This window comes from Hyaena hyaena, unplaced genomic scaffold (assembly GCF_003009895.1).
Source record: "Hyaena hyaena isolate Hyena2069 unplaced genomic scaffold, ASM300989v1 scaffold_137, whole genome shotgun sequence".
Classification (NCBI taxonomy): domain Eukaryota; kingdom Metazoa; phylum Chordata; class Mammalia; order Carnivora; family Hyaenidae; genus Hyaena; species Hyaena hyaena.
Window position 1 is genome coordinate 2,547,047 of NW_024080769.1, and position 19,352 is coordinate 2,566,398.

General features: G+C 41.4%; 1 protein-coding gene across 1 annotated transcript; it reads left to right on the forward strand.

The window, feature by feature from the left end:
* Nucleotides 1-702: 702 nt before the first annotated feature.
* Nucleotides 703-14,639, forward strand: LOC120235715 (cytochrome c oxidase subunit 5A, mitochondrial). Its single transcript, XM_039238118.1, has 5 exons — nt 703-896; nt 7,236-7,352; nt 9,565-9,686; nt 11,119-11,241; nt 14,476-14,639. Exons 1-4 carry the CDS (start codon nt 791-793, stop codon nt 11,230-11,232), a joined length of 459 nt encoding a protein of 152 aa, XP_039094049.1. The 5' UTR covers nt 703-790; the 3' UTR covers nt 11,233-11,241; nt 14,476-14,639.
* The last annotated feature ends 4,713 nt before the right edge of the window (nt 14,640-19,352 follow it).

Below are 19,352 nucleotides of genomic sequence, written 5' to 3' on the forward strand. Positions count from 1 at the left end.
CATGGATTTGAAATCATAAGTCAGAAGACAGCAGATATTCGGTAAGTCCTCAGAACTTGGGACTTGAGAACCCTGATTGCCAGCAAGCAACCTACTTTCTGAGCCTATTCCCTAATCTGTAGTGAAGTGGTTGAACCCATTTTTTAATGCTTGCGGGTTTATGATATAAGAATAGTTACTAATAAGATCCCTTATTATGCAAGCAGTTGTGTTTTCTCCCATTCTCTTCTTTTAGGCTCAAACAGGGGAAGTTAAACAAAGTAGGTCTTTTTATTACAACTTGACATTGTTATTAATGTTATCGCTTCCATTTTGTTTTTTGCTTTTTCCTTAAGTAATCCCTAAGACCAAAGTGGGGCTCAAACTCACGATCCTGAGAGCAAGAGTCTCATGCTCTACTGACTGAGAAGGCCAGGAGCCCCTTATTGCTCCCACTTTGAGGTGATGAAATCGTTTCCTGAAAGGACTTGAACCAGGATACCATCTACTGTCCCCCGCTCACCTTCCTTACATCCTCGCTCCCGGAAGGCCGCTGCAAGCGGAGACCCGGCAGCGCGAGGCGGGGCGCGGGGCAGCGTTGGAAATAGTTTGTCCTTAGCGAGCCGCCGTAGGCTGCCAACTTCCTCGTGGTGCTCCCTCCCGCCAAGGCGCGAGCGCCGCAGTGGGCGGGACCTCACGCTCCGCCCTCCGTGCGTCGGTGCGTGTGTCCGGCCCCCACGAGCTCCCGAGCGGCCCTTGAGTTCACACCCGGCTTCCCTTCAGCCTTAGACTGTGCGCCGCCATAGCCGTCATGCTCGGCGCCGCTCTCCGCCGTTGCGCTGTAGCAGCAGCCGCAGCCCCCCGTGCCAGCCCCCGAGGCCTCCTGTATCCAGCTCCCGGCCCCGGCTCCGCCGCCGGTAAGGCCCCCGCCGCCGCTGCTCGCGCCCGCGTGTCCTTGTGGTGACCTGGGTCCCCGCCGCCACTCGAGGGCAGGCTCGCCCAGCGGCCTAGCCCCTGCCCTGCGGGCGTGCGGCGGAACCTGGTGACCGCTGGCTGCTCTCTCCGCGGCCTCCAGTTGTGGGGGGACTGGAAGACGCGGTCTCCCGGGCCTCCCCTAGCGCGACCTCGCGCGGTGTGGGCACCACGGACTAGTCTGGTGTAGATCTGCTGTGGGCCCCAGTGAGGGGGCGCAGCGCACCTCCCGTGCCCGCTGGGCCCCTTAGGGCTGTGACCTTGCCCTGGCACTGACCCCTGCACCCGTCTGACTGGGAGTGTCCGCCGCCGGCCTACAGCGCTTCCGCGAAGGTGACATTGAGCCGCCAGGCGCGTCGAGCTCAGTGTAGGAGCAGGGGTGGCCCTTCCAGAGACCCCGGCATGGACACCCGCAGTGTCTTCTGCGAACACTATATGCTTACTTGTAGGACACAGTATACTTTTTTTAAAATCAGGCCTTTCTTGGTTAGCGTTTTGTATGTCACCTTCACTGACCGTTCTGTCATTTTAGAGACGGCTATGCCACGTTCTAATTCTTCCGTTTTTATGATAGATCGAGATGTATGGTTGCTTCCTGAGGTCTGGAAGAGAGCCTGAATGTTGATAGGTCTTATGATAAGAATATTATTCTTTCAGGGTTCCTGGGTGGCTCAGTTGGTTAAACATCGGACTTCAGCGCAGGTCATGATCTCAAGATCTGTGGGTTTGAGCCCCGCGTCAGGCCCTGTGCTGACAGCTCGGAGCCTGGAGCCTGCTTCGGATTCTGTGTCTCCCTCTCTCTCTGCCCTCCCCTGCTTGTGCTCTGCCTCTTTCTCAAAAATAAATAAACGTTAAAAATTTTTTTAATTAAAAAAGATTAAAAAATAAAAAAGAATATTACCTTTTTGAAAATTGGGTACCACGGACTCAGGAAAACGGTGTTCTGTGAACATGAGGGAGCCTTTATTCCGTGCTTCCGGTTGGAAGCCTGATTGCCGGGGTATGAGATGTGCTGCTGAGTCCTGTCTCTTACTTCGCCTTCCCCTTATGTGGGGAGATTTTGTGTCCAGAACTGTACTTTTAGTTAGTGTAACTTCACTTTGATCTTGGTCCATGATGGAAGTATATGCTGCATTATGTTTAGCCCCAAGCATGCATATTTAAACATAAACTCAAACTCAAAACTGTAAGGTGGTTCTTGACTAGACTCTTCAGAACCTAAGAAATATATTTCTGTCCATTCAGTTTAGACTTTATCTTCTGTCTTTTATGGTAGGACAGTAAGGCCGGCATGCATTTCATGAAGGTAAAATATATCTTATTTTATAGAGGAGGAAATTGAGGCCCATCTTGGAAAATTGATTTCTTTATTAGTGGTGGAACTGTTTTCTGTTTTTTAGCCACAGTTATTTTTGGTCCATCTTGAGGTTTGTCAAATTTTATGTTTTTCAAATTTTTTCCTGGGGCGCCTGGATGGCTCAGTTGAGTGTCCGACTTTGCTCAGGTCACGGGCTCAGGTCATGATCTCACGGTTTGTGGTTGCAAGCCCTGCATCAGGCTCTGTGCTGAACACTTGCTCAGAGCCTGGATGGAGCCTGCTTCAGATTATGTGTCTCTTTCTCTCTCCGCCCCTCCCCTGCTCGCACTCTGTCTCACTCTGTCTCTCAAAAATAAATAAATGTAAAAAAAATTTTTTTTCCTTACCTAAATGTTAAAGTACTACACATTTTTCATATAGATACCTTTTAGGGAGTTTTCTTGTGACCTCCTGAAAAGAATTGCTACATTTTTTTTTAATGTTTATCTTATTTTTGAGAGGGGGGACAGAGGATCTGGACCTGGCTCTGCACTAACAGTAGAGAGCCCCATGTGGGGCTTGAACCCACAGACCATGAGATCATAACCTGAGCTGAAGTCAGAAGTTTAACAGACTGAGCCACCCAGATGCCCCAAGAATTGGTAACATTTTGTGGCAGGCTGGGGAAGAGGCAGAGATTTATGACAGACTAGGTTAAGGGGATTCATCTTCTTAGTAAGTTTGGACATGTTGGTTTTTCTCCTAGGCATTCTATTCCCACTCTTGAGTATAATTTATAAACAAAAATCTTTATTTTAGGTGTTTGTCCCATAGACGACCTAAATATATGCCACTAGGAGGCAGTGTTGGTTACTTTTATGTTAGCTGCTTTCTAGTTGAAAGACCTTGGACATGTTAATTAACATAAAGACTCAGTTGCCCCACAGCACCTGGCTTGCTCAGTGGGTAGAGCACTCAGACTCTTGATCTCAGGGGTCTCTTGATCTCGGGGTGGTCAGTGCTGGCCCCATGTAGGGTGTGGATCCTACTTTAAAAAAAAAAAAAGACTCTGTTCCCTCATCTCTAAAATCAGAATATTTGTCAATTGTGAGGTTTAAATGAAATAATGTAACTCTTATTAACTCCTTGCCTGGCACTAATGCTTACTATGCCTTTGCTTTATTATAGTGGATTTGATTTTTGCAAATTATACATTAGAGTTTGCTATTAGTATGAAACTGAACAGGTTGTATAAATTTGAAAGCCAAAAGGATTAAAATTTTGGGTGAGACTATTCAAGGTCAAATGAGAGCATACTTGAAAGATCTTTGGAGGGATTAACCTGAGGGGCTTCAAGTTTGCTCTAGTTAAATGGCAACCTGAATTCCAGAAGCCTCCAACTTGAAACAATCATTTTCCAGTAACTGCTAAATTAAAATGTTTGAAATAATGGTTAGATTCTTTAGTCAATCCTTAAAACTTAACACAATCCTGGCTCCTATATCCCTACCCTGCTAACTCAGGAAGAGTGAGAGGAGTTTTCTCTGTCCATTTTTTGGCATAGGGCTGAATTTAGGTAGCACTTTTTTCTTTTTTAAATTTATTTATTTTGAGAGAGAGAATCCAAGCGGGCTCTGCATGGTCAGTGCAGAGCCCATTTCAGGGCTCCATCCCACCACCATGAATGAGATCATGAACTGAGCTGAATTCCGATGTGTCCCCAACTGAGCCACCCAGGTGCCCCTAGGTGGCATTTTTAAATCTTCTTTTCAGCACTATTCCCACACTTCTAGATTTCCAGCCTTTGAGTCACAAAGTCCATGGCTGTTCTTCAGCCTGGCACCTCAGCAACACTGCTTTGAGCTTGTTCTAGTGCCCTTTGCATTACCCATTTCTTTCTGTTTCTCCTAAAATTACCACCACCAAAATGTCCACTTGGTGGGCTTTATCCAAGCTGGCTAGTTGGTTTTTTTTTTTTTTTTAATGTTTTATTTATTTCAGAGAGAGAGGGAGAGAGCGTGAGCAGGGGAGGGTCAGAGAGAGAGGGAGATACAGAATCTGAAACAGGCTCCAGGCTCTGAGCTAGCTGCCAGCACAGAGCCCGATGCAGGGCTCGAACCCACGAACCGTGAGATCATGACCTGAGCCGAAGTCGAATGCTTAACCAATTGGGCCACCTAGGCGCCGCCAAGTTGGCTAGTTATTAAGTGGAAAGCTATCTGATTTAACTGAATTTAAACTAAAGAGATTAATTTTTCTGAATGTTAGCGCTTGCTTGCTTGCTTGCTTGCTTGCTTTCTTTCTTTCTTTCTTAAATAGAGTGCTTAACTGAATGCCAACAAGTAGTGTTAGAAATACCTTTTTTACATTGAGTTTGTAGAAATGTCCCAGTTTTCAGATACATACTTCTCTTTTCTTACTCTGGAACCTTCAGGTTGTATGAAAGCACTGAGCAGTTGTTTTCCAAAATACTTTGCCTTGCAAACCTCAAACCTAAGTGGAAATGCTGTACGAAAGTTGGGTTGGTGGGGGTTATTTATTTGTTTTTACTTTGAGGAATACAATTTCAACCATGTGGGAGAACCTGATTTCTCCATTCTAGAAGGGGGATGTATGTTCCTAGTGTGTGTTTGGTATTATAAGTAGTTGTTACATATCAAGTTTTTGAGAATACAACCAGTTTGTAATTTTTGGGACTTCCAGAAGGAAGATGAACAAATTATTGAAGGTGATCCATTGTTCTCCTTTACTAGGATGTGTAGTTGCTGATCATCTTTTTCTTTTGTTAGAAAAAACAAAGCTGCCAATCATCTAGTGAAATCATGCCCAGCAGTGAGCAAAAGGAATTGATTATCATGAAACACTTCTGGGTGGTTGGAAAGGTACTTGTAAGAAGTACCTCCAAGGAAGGAATAGATATGTTTCATTTATCTTGAGTAAGTACTTAGACATAGATTTACTAGGTGGTATGGTGAGTGTATTTAACTTGTCTTCCAAATGGTTGTAACATTTTATACTTATGCTCTAAATATTTAGCTAAGGGTAGTTTTCGTTTTTGGAAAAGGTAGCTTATAAATTTTTGGTAACAATGGGTTAGAGGGTTGTTGTGACCTATATGTTCTGATATATTGTGAATATTAGTCCTGTAAGAGTTATTAAATATCCACGTACTTTTGATGAAATGTTTGCACTTATCAAATACATTTAGGTCTAGAGATACATTATTTTTTCTTGTCATAGAAGTTAAAGCATGGGCAATTCCAGCCCATTTATATACATAAATGGGATGTTCTGGGATTGGATAATGGGCATAATTTAGGTCTCTGGGAAGACTGAAACTTGTGCTGTGGTCCTCTGTGACTAATGGCAAGTATTTTTCTACAGGCTCAAATGGTAATTTAAGTGAACATCTTTTCTCTGGATGTAGCAGTGACAGTCCTATCTCCAGAACTGGCTAATCTTTCATATTTTCATCTTTTTCTTTTTTCTTCATTTTTCTGTCTTTCTCCTGCCATTTATTGCATTAAGGATGTATAGGAATAGGGGCCCCTGGCTGGTACAGTCCATAGAGCATGTGACTCAGGGTTGTGTGTTCAAACTCCATATTGGGCGTCAAGTTTACTTTAAAAAAAAAAAAAGAGAATGTTTAAAATAGTCTTACATTTGGGGCGCCTGAGTGGCTCAGTTGGTTAAGCGTCCAACTCTTTCAGTTCAGGACATGATCTCATGGTTCATGAGATCAAGCCCCACTTCAGTTAAACGTTTGACTCTTGATATCAGCTCAGGTCGTGATCAAACCTCACATCATGCTCTGCACTGACAGCATGGAGCCTGCTTGGGATTCTTTCTGTGCCGCTCTCCTGGTTGCACTCGTACTTTCTCTCCGTATATAAATAAATAAACTTAAAAAAAAAAAGAATTGGAATGGGCATTTTTTTAAATTAGGGATTAATAATATGCTTATTGTCTGAAAAATTCAGGCATTGTGGAATGTATAAAGAAATAGTTTTTCCTGGGGCGCCTGGGTGTTTAAGCATCTGACTCTTAATCTCAGTTCAAGTCATGCATGATCTCACAGTTTGTGAGTTCGAGCCCTGCACTGCTAACAGTACAGAGCCCACTTGGGATTCTCTCTCTGCCCCTCCCTGCTCACACTCTCTCTCTTTCCACCCCTCAAAATAAATAAATAAACAAAAATAGTTTTTCCTTCCACAGAACCACTTTTAGCAATTTGAAGCTAGCATTACACATTAGAGGGAAAATATTTTTTTCATATCAACATCTATATTTTTTCAAATGTTTATTTTTGAGAGAGCAAGCACACAAGTGGGGAAGGGGTAGAAAGAGAAGGAGACCAGAGAATCTAAAGCAGGTTCTGTACTGACAGCAGAGAGCCTGATGTGGGGCTTGAACTGAAGAACCTTGAGATCATGATCTGAGCCGAAGTCATAACGCTTAACCAACTGAGCCACCCAGGTGCCCCATCATATCAATATAGAAGATTTGTTTCATTTGACCTGCTAAATTTTCCTACCATGATCTATATAGTTGATTCAGAATTTAATGCATTGAGGGCCACCTGGGTGGCTCAGTCGGTTAGGCGTCCGACTTCGGCTCAGGTCATGATCTTACAGTTCTGGGTTTGAGCCACACATTGTGCTGTGTGCTGGCAGCTAGCTCATAGCCTGGAGCCTGCTTTGGATTGTGTTTCCCTCTCTCTGACCCTCCCCTGCTCACGCTGTCTCTCTCTCTCTCTCTCAGATCTAAAAAAAAACATTTTTTAAAAAAAGAATTTAATGCATTGAATATATCTTCAAGTGTACCATTGAACTATATACTTAAAAGTGGTTAAAATGGTAAATTTGATGTATATATTTTAACACAATTTAAAAAAGAAAACCAACCCAAAAAACCCTAATTTATTAATAGGATACATCAAATACTATTTCTTTCTGAACATTGAACTCTTTGTCTTTTTTCATTGCAGCTATCCAGTCAGTTCGCTGCTACTCCCATGGATCACATGAAACAGATGAGGAGTTTGATGCTCGCTGGGTGACATACTTCAACAAGCCAGATATTGATGCCTGGGAATTGCGTAAAGGTAATTGGAACATGGGCATATTTGTCTACTTTGGCATAGAATTGGGAAATACTTTGTAATGTTTGACTACTCTGTTGAAAACAACTATTTGGAAAATATGCATCATGTAAACATGATCATGCAACTTTAGGTTGGGAAAGTTTAGAGCCTCCGTGGTGAGTGTTTCTTGTAAAGCAGGGTTTTAAAGCAGACACAGTTGACTTTGGGGGCCAGATAATTCTTTGTTGCAAGGGCTGTCCTTTGTATTGTATGATATTTAGCAGCATTCTTGGCTTCAACGTACTAGATGCCACACACTATCTCTACACCCCCACCTTGTTGTGACAACCAAAACTGTCTGCTGGGAAACACAATCACCCGTGATTGAAAACCACTGTTACAATAATAGGTCAATGTGAACAAGAGTTAACACTTTTATCCTCTTTAGATAATTTAAGGAAGTAGTTATTTGGTTTGGACTTTGTGTTATTTTCATTCTAAGTTATGATTTGTCTTGTCCTGAATAAGTGTTCAATCTGAATAGCTAGAACTTGTTTTCCCTAATTTGCAGATGTGCACTGAACATGAGTAGGTAACGTTAATGATAAATAGTCTAGTAGTCAGGTAGATAAGTAATTTTAAGAGTAGGTAATTTAGGGGGCGCGTGGGTGGCTCCGTCAGTTAACCATTCGACTTCAGCTCAGGTTATGATCCCACAGTTCGTGGGTTCAAGCCCCGTGTCAGGCTCTGTGCTGACAGCTAGCTCAGAGCCTGGAGCCTGTTTAGATTCTGTATCTCCCTCTCTCTCTGACCCTCCCCTGCTCATGCTGTCTCTCTCTCAGAAATAAATTTTAAAAAACATTAAAAAAAAAAAAAGGTAATTTATTTCAGTCTCTATATTTCTTTTTTTTCTTTTTTTTTTCTCCCCTTTTCTTTAAGAGAGAGAGAGAGGGCATGAGTGAGAGAGGGGCGGAGGGGGAGAGAGAGAAGTGGGGCTCATCCAAAATGGGTCTTATGCTTGCCTGAAGTGGGGCTCAAGCTCACCCGATACAGGACTTGAACTCAGGAACCATGAACTCATGACCTGAGCTGAAGTCACATGCTTAACTGACTGAGTCACCCAGGCACCCCTCCGTGACTGTATTCTGCCATTGTAGTTGCTGTTTACTATTTCAAAATAATTAAAAGTGAGAAACCTAAGTGCTTCACGTTTATCCACAGGAATAATAATCTTTATTTTGCTGCAACTAGGAAAATTCTTACTGAATAATCTTGAGTAGTAGTAATGAAAAGAACAGCAATTCTGCATTCTCATTAAGAGAATTTTAAATTTTATGATGTGTCATTTTGTGCAGAGCTGAAAGTAATTATGCCCAATCATTTTCTGGTTGAATGTGCACTAATGCTTCTCTGTATCTACTTAATGTCGGCATTTGAGCTTCATTAACTCTCCCTAAGCATTTCTTTGGTTGTTTTTGGATTATTTTCCAATCAAATCTATTTTAAAGCACTAAAGTACATACATTGTACAAAGAGTTAAGGATATGGGTTGGAAATGACCCTTGGGTCATCTGTTCGGGAGATTGAGCTGTGCGTTGGGCTCTGTGCTGACATTGCAGAGCCTGCGTGGGATTCTTTCTCTGCCTACCTCTCTCTCAAAATAAATAAACTTAAAAATGAAAAAGAAGAAAGAAAATGACCCTCTTGTTTGAAAAGAAAGTAGCTAATTATGAAAATTGTATTTGCATGTAAGAATACTCTTGGTTTTTGGTTGTTTTTAAGCAAAAAACATTTTCTTCAATCTGCATGCTACTGCATAGTTCTTTCTTTCCACTAGTTCACTGTGGAAGACCCACTATGATCTTACTATCTGGTATTTGTTAAAGGTGGATTCTCTTTCAATTTATTTTATTTTTTGTATTTTTGAGAGAGAGGAGGAGACAGAGAATCCCAAGTAGGCTCTGAGCTGTTAGCACAGAGCCTAACATGGGGCTCAAACTCACAAACCATGAGATCATGACCTGAACCAAAATCAAGAGTTAGATGCTCAACCGAATGAGCCAACAGGTGCCCTTAGTTTCTCTCTCTCTCTCTTTTTTTTTTATAGATAATAGAATAGAGGCCCAAACAGACAAGATCATGTGTCTATGATCCACTAAACATATAAGTAGGTAAATGGTAGTTTCTATCAGGATATTGCAGGTTGATGTGCCTCCTCTTTTTAATTTGACAGGGATGAACACGCTTGTCGGCTACGATCTGGTTCCAGAACCTAAAATCATTGATGCTGCTTTGCGGGCATGCAGACGGTTAAATGATTTTGCTAGTGCAGTTCGCATCCTAGAGGTTGTTAAGGTCAGTGAAATAACAATGCTAAACTTGTTCTGGAAGTGGGTGGGCCGTTGTTAGGTATCAGCATATTCTGTGTTTTTTAATTTGTTGAAACATCTAAAATAAGTTTTGATATAGCTAGAGGAAATGTACATTTCAGTTAACAGTCTTTCTGGGGGGCAGTTTGGCCAAATTTATGCAACATTTTAGAAATTGTGATTGATACCCATTCGTTCAGCAATTCCATTTGAGAATTTATCTTAAGGAAATAATTAAGGATATACAAAGGTCTAACTACAATTTATCTTTATTCTATTTGTGATACGAAGTTGAATGTTGTTAGTGGTTTCTTAAGCTGAGACTTTTCAGAAGAGGTTATCTGTTAATATTGTGGAAATGGATTTAACATTAAACATATTCATAGTATATTAATTGAAGAAAACTCAGTTTTTGGGGTGTGACCTAATACATAGGCCATTTGATACATATGATCAAATGACTACATTACATTTTAAACAAGAATGTTATAGTTAAAAAAATATACAATTAAGGAGACCTAGAATTAGTTAAAGGCAGAAGTTTAATAGCTCAGTACTGTCTTAGTTCATTTGACTTTTTAATATTTGTCCCTGAGGAACCTTGTGAAAATATATGTATAATTATATGTCATGGTGAGTATTTGTCAAAACTCTTTTGTGGGCGTTTGGGTGGCTCAATTGGTTAAATGTCTGACTTTTAGCTCAGGTCATGATCTCCTGGTCCGTGGGTTTGAGCCCCGCGTCTGGCTCTGTGCTGACTGCCTCTGTGCTGACTGCCAGCTCAGAGCCTGTAGCCTGTTTCAGATTCTGTATCTCCCTCTCTCTCTGACCCTCTCCAGCTCATGCTGTCTCTCTCTCCCTCTCAGAAATAAATAAATAAAACTCTTTTGCCCTGGAAATCGGTATTCTTTTCAAGTCTGTAAGAGGGAAAGTGTGCATTACTTTATCTGCAATGGGTAAGATAATTAAGGGTTCTGTAGGCTATCAATCCATTCAGCACCAGTACTTAATTTAGTTAAGGTCTCAAATTGGAGACAAATTTAAAAAGTTTTTCTTGTGTTAACTTAATTATTCCTATAGCCTGCTGGGCATGTTTAATTATCTTTACAAAATTCTGTCATCACCACTTTTTCTTGTAACTCAAGGCTTTATTGACGCTTTAAAATGTCATGTTTTATTTTGTTTTGTTTTGTTTCTGGATTTAGTCTAATGGTCTCAGTTATTCTCAAGGTGTTTAAAAGCCTACCTTGAATAGTGTCTACATTGTTCTCTTTATTGGACTAATATGTAATGTTAAAAGTATGTGACTTCCATTCTCTGCTGTTAGCCTTTGCATATGTGATTAAAAGCATTTTTAAGTTCATATTTAATAAACAGCTTTTCAGAAAGCTAAATATGAATATTTTCTTTGCCATCAGGACAAAGCAGGACCTCATAAGGATATCTACCCCTATGTTATCCAGGAACTTAGACCAACTTTAAATGAACTGGGAATCTCCACTCCAGAGGAACTGGGCCTTGACAAAGTGTAAACCCCATGGGTAAGCAGCACACCACTGAATAAAGGCAGGAAATGAATCTGGGGAAGGGGAAGTGAATGATATTTCAGTGTTCTCAGGTTAAGACCTTTTTAATGGCCTCCTTAGAGCCCATAAACGTAGAGATTTAGAGAGTACTAATGATAAGTTTAAGGAGCTAGAATTGTTATTTTTAGTTGTTATAATTGTTCTCTTACTGTTGTAATGGCAAGAAGCCGCCTCTATAATTAAAAAAATCTATATAAAATATTTCAAACATAAAGATAGCATATGGGGTGCCTGGGTGGCTCAGCCAGTTAAGTGGCCGACTCTTGATTTTGGCTCAGGTCATGATCTCATGTTTTGTGGCATCGAGCCCTGCCTCAGGCTGTGTGCCGACAGCGCAGAGCCTACTTGGGATATTTTCTCTCTCTCTCTCTCATAAAATAAATATTAAAAAAAAAAGAATAGCATATAGAGTAAATGTAACCACACCTAGATCTTTTAGATATTAATATTTTGCCATATTGCTTTATTCCCCCCCCCCAAGAAATGGCTGGTTTCACAAAGTTGAAACCCTCTGTGTACCCTTTCCTAATTCTAGCCCTTTTACCTCCCCCAAACTAAAGGTGATCCACTGCATACAAGGTATTCCTCAGGCATGTTTTTATACATCTGTTTATTTTTAACAACAGAGTTTTATTAATTTGATTTATTTGTTTTTGGTGCCCAAGTTAGAATTTAATAGTCAAGTAAATATTCACTGATAATAAAACCTTGTTTGATGGGGAGCCTGGGTGGCTTAGTCATTTAAGCATCCAACTTCAGCTCAGGTCATGATCTTACAGTCTGTGGGTTTGGGCCTCACATCGGGCTCTGTGCTGACAGTTCGGAGCCTGGAGCCTGCTTCATATTCTGTGTCTTCCTCTCTCTCTGCCCCTCCCCAACTCCTCTCTCTTTCTCTCTCTCAAAAATAAACATTAAAAAATAATAAAATAAAAATTAAAAAAATTATTTGATACCTTGTTCTCTGTGGAAAGGCAGGTAATAAAAGCAGCCATAAGATTGTCTAGGTAGTGAGGAATGTGCAGAAAATCCTTTGTAAAACAAAGTATATAAGCAGTAACTCATTTAATCAACACACATAGTGCCTCTAACTCTTACTATGTCAGGTTCTATTTTAAGTGCTCTTTTTTCTTTTTTTTAAAGTAGTGGAGCCCAATGCAGGGCTCTCATGACTGAGATCAAGATCGGAGCTAAGATCAAGAGTCAGACGCATAACCGCCTGAGTCACCCAGGTGCCCTAATATTAACTCATTTAATCTTCATAAACTGTCCTATGAGGTAGTTACTTTTATTATAATTTTCCCCCTTTTCCTATTTTATTGATGAGGAAACTGAGACACCTTATCCAAAGTCATATAGCTAGTACTGGAACTCGCACTTAAACCCAGGCAGTCCAGCTCCAGAGGCCATTGCTCTTACTATGCCCACACATCCTGTGTAGGCATTTCCTAAGGCTGTATTCATTCCTCAGAGGTAAACAGTGAGGCTTAAATAGAGGATTTGCTTCCTAAGAGTAAGAAGACATTTATTTTTAAAATAGTGGAACTAAACTATCTTAAGTGCACCCAGTGATGCCTGCTGGCTCAGTAGGTGGAGCATGCAATTCTTGATCTTATAGTCATGAGTTCAAGCCCCACACTGGGCGTGGAGCCTACTTTAAGAAGAGAGAAAGAGAAAAAGTACACCCAAAATTATTAAAGGAGCTAATATCAGATCCCTCACAAGATAAAGATCCTTTGAGCCTGGTTAAAGGTTGTTTTGGAACAGGAATCTTAATTTTTATCTTTGTCCACTCCCATTCCTCCTCCTCCTCTTCCTCCTCCTCCCTGGACAGAGATAGCTTATCTTTGTAATAATTGGAAATGTTTTTCTAATGTGTGTACTAATGATTTCTATGAGAAAATCAGGCATTCAGAATAGGATATTTCCTACTTATATTTTTGAAGCTCTTGTCTGCTGTTCATATTCCATAATGAACTCGTACAAGGTTGTCTAAACACTTTAGCTTAATTTTTATTTTATCAAGTAGTAGTCCAAGGAGTGTAGATCTTTGTTACATAGGATATATTCCAGTTGCAATGACATACTTATTTTTTAATACATTTGTTTAAAAATATTTTTATTATTTTTTTAATGTTATTTATTTTTGAGAGTGAGAGAGAACATGCACACTCCTGCAGAGGAAGGGCAGAGAGAGGGAAGACAGAGGATTTGAAGCGGGTTCTGTGCTGACAGCAGAGAGACCGATGCAGGGCTTAAACTCAGGAACTGTGAGATCATAACCTGAGCCAAAGTCGAGGGTTAACCGACTGAGCCGCCCAGGTGCCCCTAAAAGTTTTTTTGAAGGGAAACTTCTCAGCACTCTTCTGACTGGACAAGAGGACTACCCCAGGAAGTACTAGGTGTATAAACAACATAAAAGCCACAGAACTAGTCCCTTGTGAGTTGGGTATAGGCAGGATTAAGTAAGACCAAAAAAGGCTACACAGAGGCAGTGATTTCCCTAGACTGTTGCTCTGAAAAAGGTTATTTTTGGGGCACCTGACTGGCTCAGTTGGAAGAGCATGGAACTCTTTATTTACTTATTTATTTATTTCATGTTTTATTCTTTAAAAAAATTTTTTTTAATGTTTATATTTGTTTTTGAGAGAGACATAGGGACAGCATGAGCAGGGGAGGGTCAGAGAAAGGAGGAGACACAGAATCCGAAGACAGGCTCCAGGCTTTGAGCTAGCTGTCAGCACAAAGCCCGACGCGGGGCTTGAACCTATGAACCATGAGATCATGACCTGAGCCAAAGTCGGACGCTTAACTGACTGAGCCACCCAGGTGCCCTATATTTAATGTTTTATTCTTGACAGAGAGAATGAGAATAGCATGAGTGGGGGAGGGGCAGAGAGAGAGGGAGACACAGAATCCAAAGCAGGCTCCAGGCTCTGAGCTGTCAGCACAGAGCCCCACCCGGGGCTCGAACCCATGAATCACGAGATCATGACCTGAGCCAAAGTTGGATGCTTAACCAACTGAGCCACCGCCATCCAGGTGCCCCACAACTCTTGATCTCAAGGTCATAAGTTCGAGCCCCGCTTGGGTGTAGAGTTCACCTAAATAAAAACTCTTTTTAAAAAGGGTATTTTTAGTAATATTTCTACCTTTATCTTTCTGGCTAATTTTTCCTGTTTTCTCTTACAGATGGGCTTCTCAAGGATTTATTCATAATGCTACTTGATTGTAAACAATCACCTGGAAATACTGATGATAACATATTACCTTATTTGAACAAGTTTTCCTTTATTGAGTACCAAACCATGTAATAACTTGGACTTTAATAAAAGGGAAATGAGTTTGAACTGAAATTAGGTATTGTTCCATGTGTTTGCTTTGAAAAGCAGAAAATGAACTATCATAGAGCCATTGATTTCAACTTTTTAACTGGCTGTGATAGATTTGGAGGCTTCCAGAAGCCCCACGTAATATCGGAGATCAGCTGTTGGAGAACCAGACTTCTAGGTCTTCTAGGTCTTAGTGACCTCTAGTATAGCCGTTCAGCCTGCAGTTTTGGGAATAGGATCAATACTAGGTCAAGGTTAAAGCTAAGGAAATGTTAGTGAAATCCATTTTGGTAAAATATCAACACAAATAACCTTTTTTGAAAAAGACTGATGCCCTACAAAAAAGCTCCCCTCCCATTTTTAAATGTTTTTTTTGTTTGTTTGTTTTTGTTTTTTTTTATTTATTTATTTCTAGGAGAGAGAGAGAGAGAGAGACGGCTTGAGCAGGGGAGGGTCAGAGAGAGGGAGTCACAGACTGAAACAGGCTCCAGGCTCTGAGCTGGCAGTCAGCACAGAGCCCGACGCGGGGCTCGAACCCACGAACCGCAAGATCATGACCTAAGCGAAAGTCGGACGCTTAACCGACCAAGCCACTCAGGCGCCCCACCCCTCCCATTTTTAAAGAAGTAGAAAGGTAGAAAGGTAAATAAACAAAAACATCCACATATGTTTAATTGTGGGGTTGGCAGGTATGGTTCTTGGTTTTGACCCCTCTGTGGGCTAGCTCTTTCCCCTCGTTCCATGTAGTATAATGTCCCAGCCACACTGCTCTATCTTCCCTCCAGATTCTCATGCTGCTTCCCCCTAGGAATGACATCAGCCATCATCATAGATCTGCCCTCTCAAATCCTAGAGGTGAGGGGGCATGGTAAGTGGAACAATCACATATATAAAGACATCATGGCAGGTTTTGAAAGTTCTGTGAACATAGGGGCACCTGGAAGTGTCTGACATCGACTCAAGTCATGATCGCACACTTTGTGGGTTCAAGCCCTGCATCCGGCTCTCTGCTGTCAGCACAAAGCCTACTTGAGATCCTCATTACCCCTGCCCTTCCCCAGCTCGTGTGTGTGCTCGCTTGCTCTCTCTCTCTCTCTCTCTGTCAAAAATAAACTTTTTAAAAAAGTTTTTTAAAAAGTTTTGTGAACTTACATATGGGAACTGTGACAGAGGAAATGACATTTAAGTTGAAGCCGAAAGAATTGGTAGTGTTTATCTGCAGCTTTATCTAAAAGTTAATTTTATTTATTACGTGACATGTTTGGCCTTTGCACCATTGGAATTGGGGGGAGGGATTTTTTTTTTTTTTAATTTATTTTTGAGAGAGAGAGAGACAGCATGAGCAGGGGAGGGTCAGAGAGAGGGAGACACAGAATCTGAAACAATCTCCAGGCTCTGAGCTGGCTGTCAGCACAGAGCCCAATGCAGGGCTCAAACCCGCGAACCTTGAGATTATGACCTGAGCCGAAGTTGAACACAACTGACTGAGCCACCCAGGCGCCCTGGGATTTTTTTTTTTTTTTTTTTTGACAGCTCCCATATGTGCATACATAATCACATTTAAATTTGCTTTTTCAGTTTCCCAGGTCTAAAGGATGTACTATAACTAGATGAAAAAGGACTGTGTTGGGGCACATGGGTGGCTCAGTTGGTTAAGCATCTGACTTCGGCCCAGGTCATGATCTCACGGTTCATGGGTTCGAGCCCTGCATCGGGCTCTGTGCTGACGGCTAGCTCAGCCTGGAGCCTGTTTCAGATTCTGTGTCTCTCTCTCTCTCTCTCTGATCCTCCCCTGCTCACGCAGTCTCTCTCACTCTGTCTCAGAAATAAAACATTAAAAAAAAATTTATAAAAAGAAAAGGATTGTGTCAGTATCATGGGCTCTTAACATATAGGAGGAATGCAAAATGCTGGAAATAGTTTCTGTGTTTAAGGTCATGGGAGGGGCCTGAGAGGGGAGCCTACGTTCATAACTACAGGGTAAGAATAGTGCTATGTGGGTTTTCACACCACAAACATTTTTTAAATACCTACTATACACCAAGCATTGTGCCAGACACTGATAATAGAGCAGTAAATAGGAGAAACAGATTTGGAGGTTGGAGAAACTGGAGTTAGGGTCCCCATTTCAGGAAATTATACAGTGTAGTTGTAACTTAGCAAGGATTTTGAATTAGGGTGGTAGCAGTAGAAATGGGAAAAGGGAAAAGATGACCTTTTTTTTTTTAAGTTTATTCATTTATCTTAGAGTGCACACAAGCGTGAGCCAGGGAGGGGCAGAGACAATCCAAAGCATGTTGCATGCTCTCAGCACAAAGCCTGACATGGGGCTCGAATCCACGAACTGCGAGGATCCTGACCCAAGTGAAATCAAAAGTCTGATGCTCAACCAACTGAGCTACCCAGGTGCACCTGGAAGAGATGAGTTTTAAAAGTCACATGATTTAGGTGTAGCTACTAACTTGGTGAGGGGGAGTGAGAACTCTGAGAAGGGCCATTTTACAGATTTGAGGGATGGTGCTTAACATTCATGGGAAAATTGGAGTCAGCACAACCAGGAGCTTGGTGCAGGGTGAAGAAAGTACTACATTTGGAGCACCTGCCTGGTTCAGTCAGTAGAACTTGTGACTCTTGATCTCAGGGTTCTGAGTTCAAACCCCACATTGGGTGTCAAGATACTTAAACATAAAATCTTTACAAAAGTAAGTACTGCATTTGGTCTTGGACCTATTCAATTTCAGGCATCAGTGGAGGTTAGGCCTAGAGCTTGAAAAGAATTTGAGACTAGAGGAAAGAATTTAAGATTTGAAACAGCAAAAAGGGAGATTTCTAAGGAAGGCCATTTGGAGGCAGATGTAATATAGGCTAATGGCTGAAATTGCAGGAGCAGGCCCATTTAGAAGGAAAGAGGAATAACTTTTTTCAAAAATTTCAAACATTACAAAGATAGACTCTTATTTCTAAGTTTCCATGTACTTATCACTCCACTTTGGCAATTATCAATTCATGGCCACACTTTCGATCTATATCCTCATTTACTCCCACTCCGAATATTTTCAATCAAATCTCAAGTATGCTTTGATCATAGTTTTGGAATATCTCCAAAGTATGTATATAATTAACCACAACTATAATAAAGACTTAATGTTTATTGTTTTGAGAAAGGGTACAAGTGGGGAAGGGGCAGAGAGATCTGAAGGGACAGATGATCTGAAGCAGGCTCTGTGCTGACAGCACGGCACCCGAACCATGAGATGACCTGAGCCCAAGTCAAATCCTCAACTGACTAAGTCACCCAGGTGCCATCCTCCTTTTTCAAAGGAATTTTTGGTGCTGGTCTTTATTTCAAATAAAAATATCTATTACTGGTGGCACCTAAGTGGCTTATTCAGTTGAGTGTCCAACTCTTGATTATGGCTTGGGTCATGATCCCATGGTTTGTGGGTTTGAGCTCTGTCTTGGGCTCTGCGTTAACAGCACAGAGCCTGCTTGGGATTTTCTCCCTCTCTCTGTGCTCCTGTCTTGAGAATATGTGCACACTCTCTCTCAAATGAATAAATGATTTTCTCATTTAACTGTGATACATGCTTGTGAAGCAATACAGAAAAGTACAAGAATAAAACACACCTGAAATTCCCCTGTGTAGCTAAAACCATGACTGGTATTTTGGTAACCATCTTTCCAGATGTGCATGTGTATATACTTTTGCATGCTGTACTACAAACCTATTTATCTCCTCTTTTCTAGGTCAAGACTATTGTAGACGGTTTTCTATATTGATTAATGTATGTCTATCTTCTGCTTTTTAATGATACCTAATATTCCATGGTTTAGGTGTTTCAACTTGAGTGATAGCTCTTCTAATGACCTTGAGGCTGACTTATAGGTGATGAAGAAGTGATTCTAGGGGCACCTGGGTGGCTCAGTCAGTTAAGCGTCTGACTTTGGCTCAGGTCATGATCTCCCGGTTTGTGGGCTCAAGCCCCGCGTCGGGCTCTGTGCTAACAGCCAGCTCAGAGCCTGGAGCCTGCTTCAGATTCTGTGTCTCCCTCTCTCTCTGACCCTCTCCTGCTCACACTGTTTCTCTCTCTCAGAAATAAATAAAAACATTTAAAAAAATTAAAAAACAAAACAAAAAAACAGGCACCTGGCTAGCTTAGTCAGTAAAGCATGTAAGTCTTGATCTCAGGGTTCTATGTTTGAGCTCCACACTGTGTATATAGATTACATTTAAAAAATAAAATAAAGTCTTAAAGGGGTGCCTGGGTGGCTCAGTCGATTAAGCAGCCAACTTCAGCTCAGATCATGATCTCGCGGTCTGTGGGCTCAAGCCCTGCGTTGGGCTCTGTGCTGACAGCTCAGAGCCTGGAGCCTGTTTCGGTTCTGTGTCTCTCTCTGTTCCTCCCCAGCTCGTCCTCTGTCTCTCTCTGTCTGAAAAATAAATAAACGTTAAAGAAAATAAAAATAAATAAATAAAGCCTTAAAAACAAAAAATGAGGAGCCTGGTGGCTCTGTTAAGCATTAAACTCTTTATTGCAGCTTAGGTCATGATCTCACTGGTCCCAAGATCCAGCCCAGGCACAGAGCCTGCTTGGGAATCTCTGATCCTCCTCTACTCATGCACATGTGTTCTCTCTCTCTCTCAAAATAAATAAATTTTTAAAAAATAAAAATAAAAAGTAAACAAAACACCAAGCTCCAAGTTTGTAGATAGCGACAACAACAGATTGGTGGTTG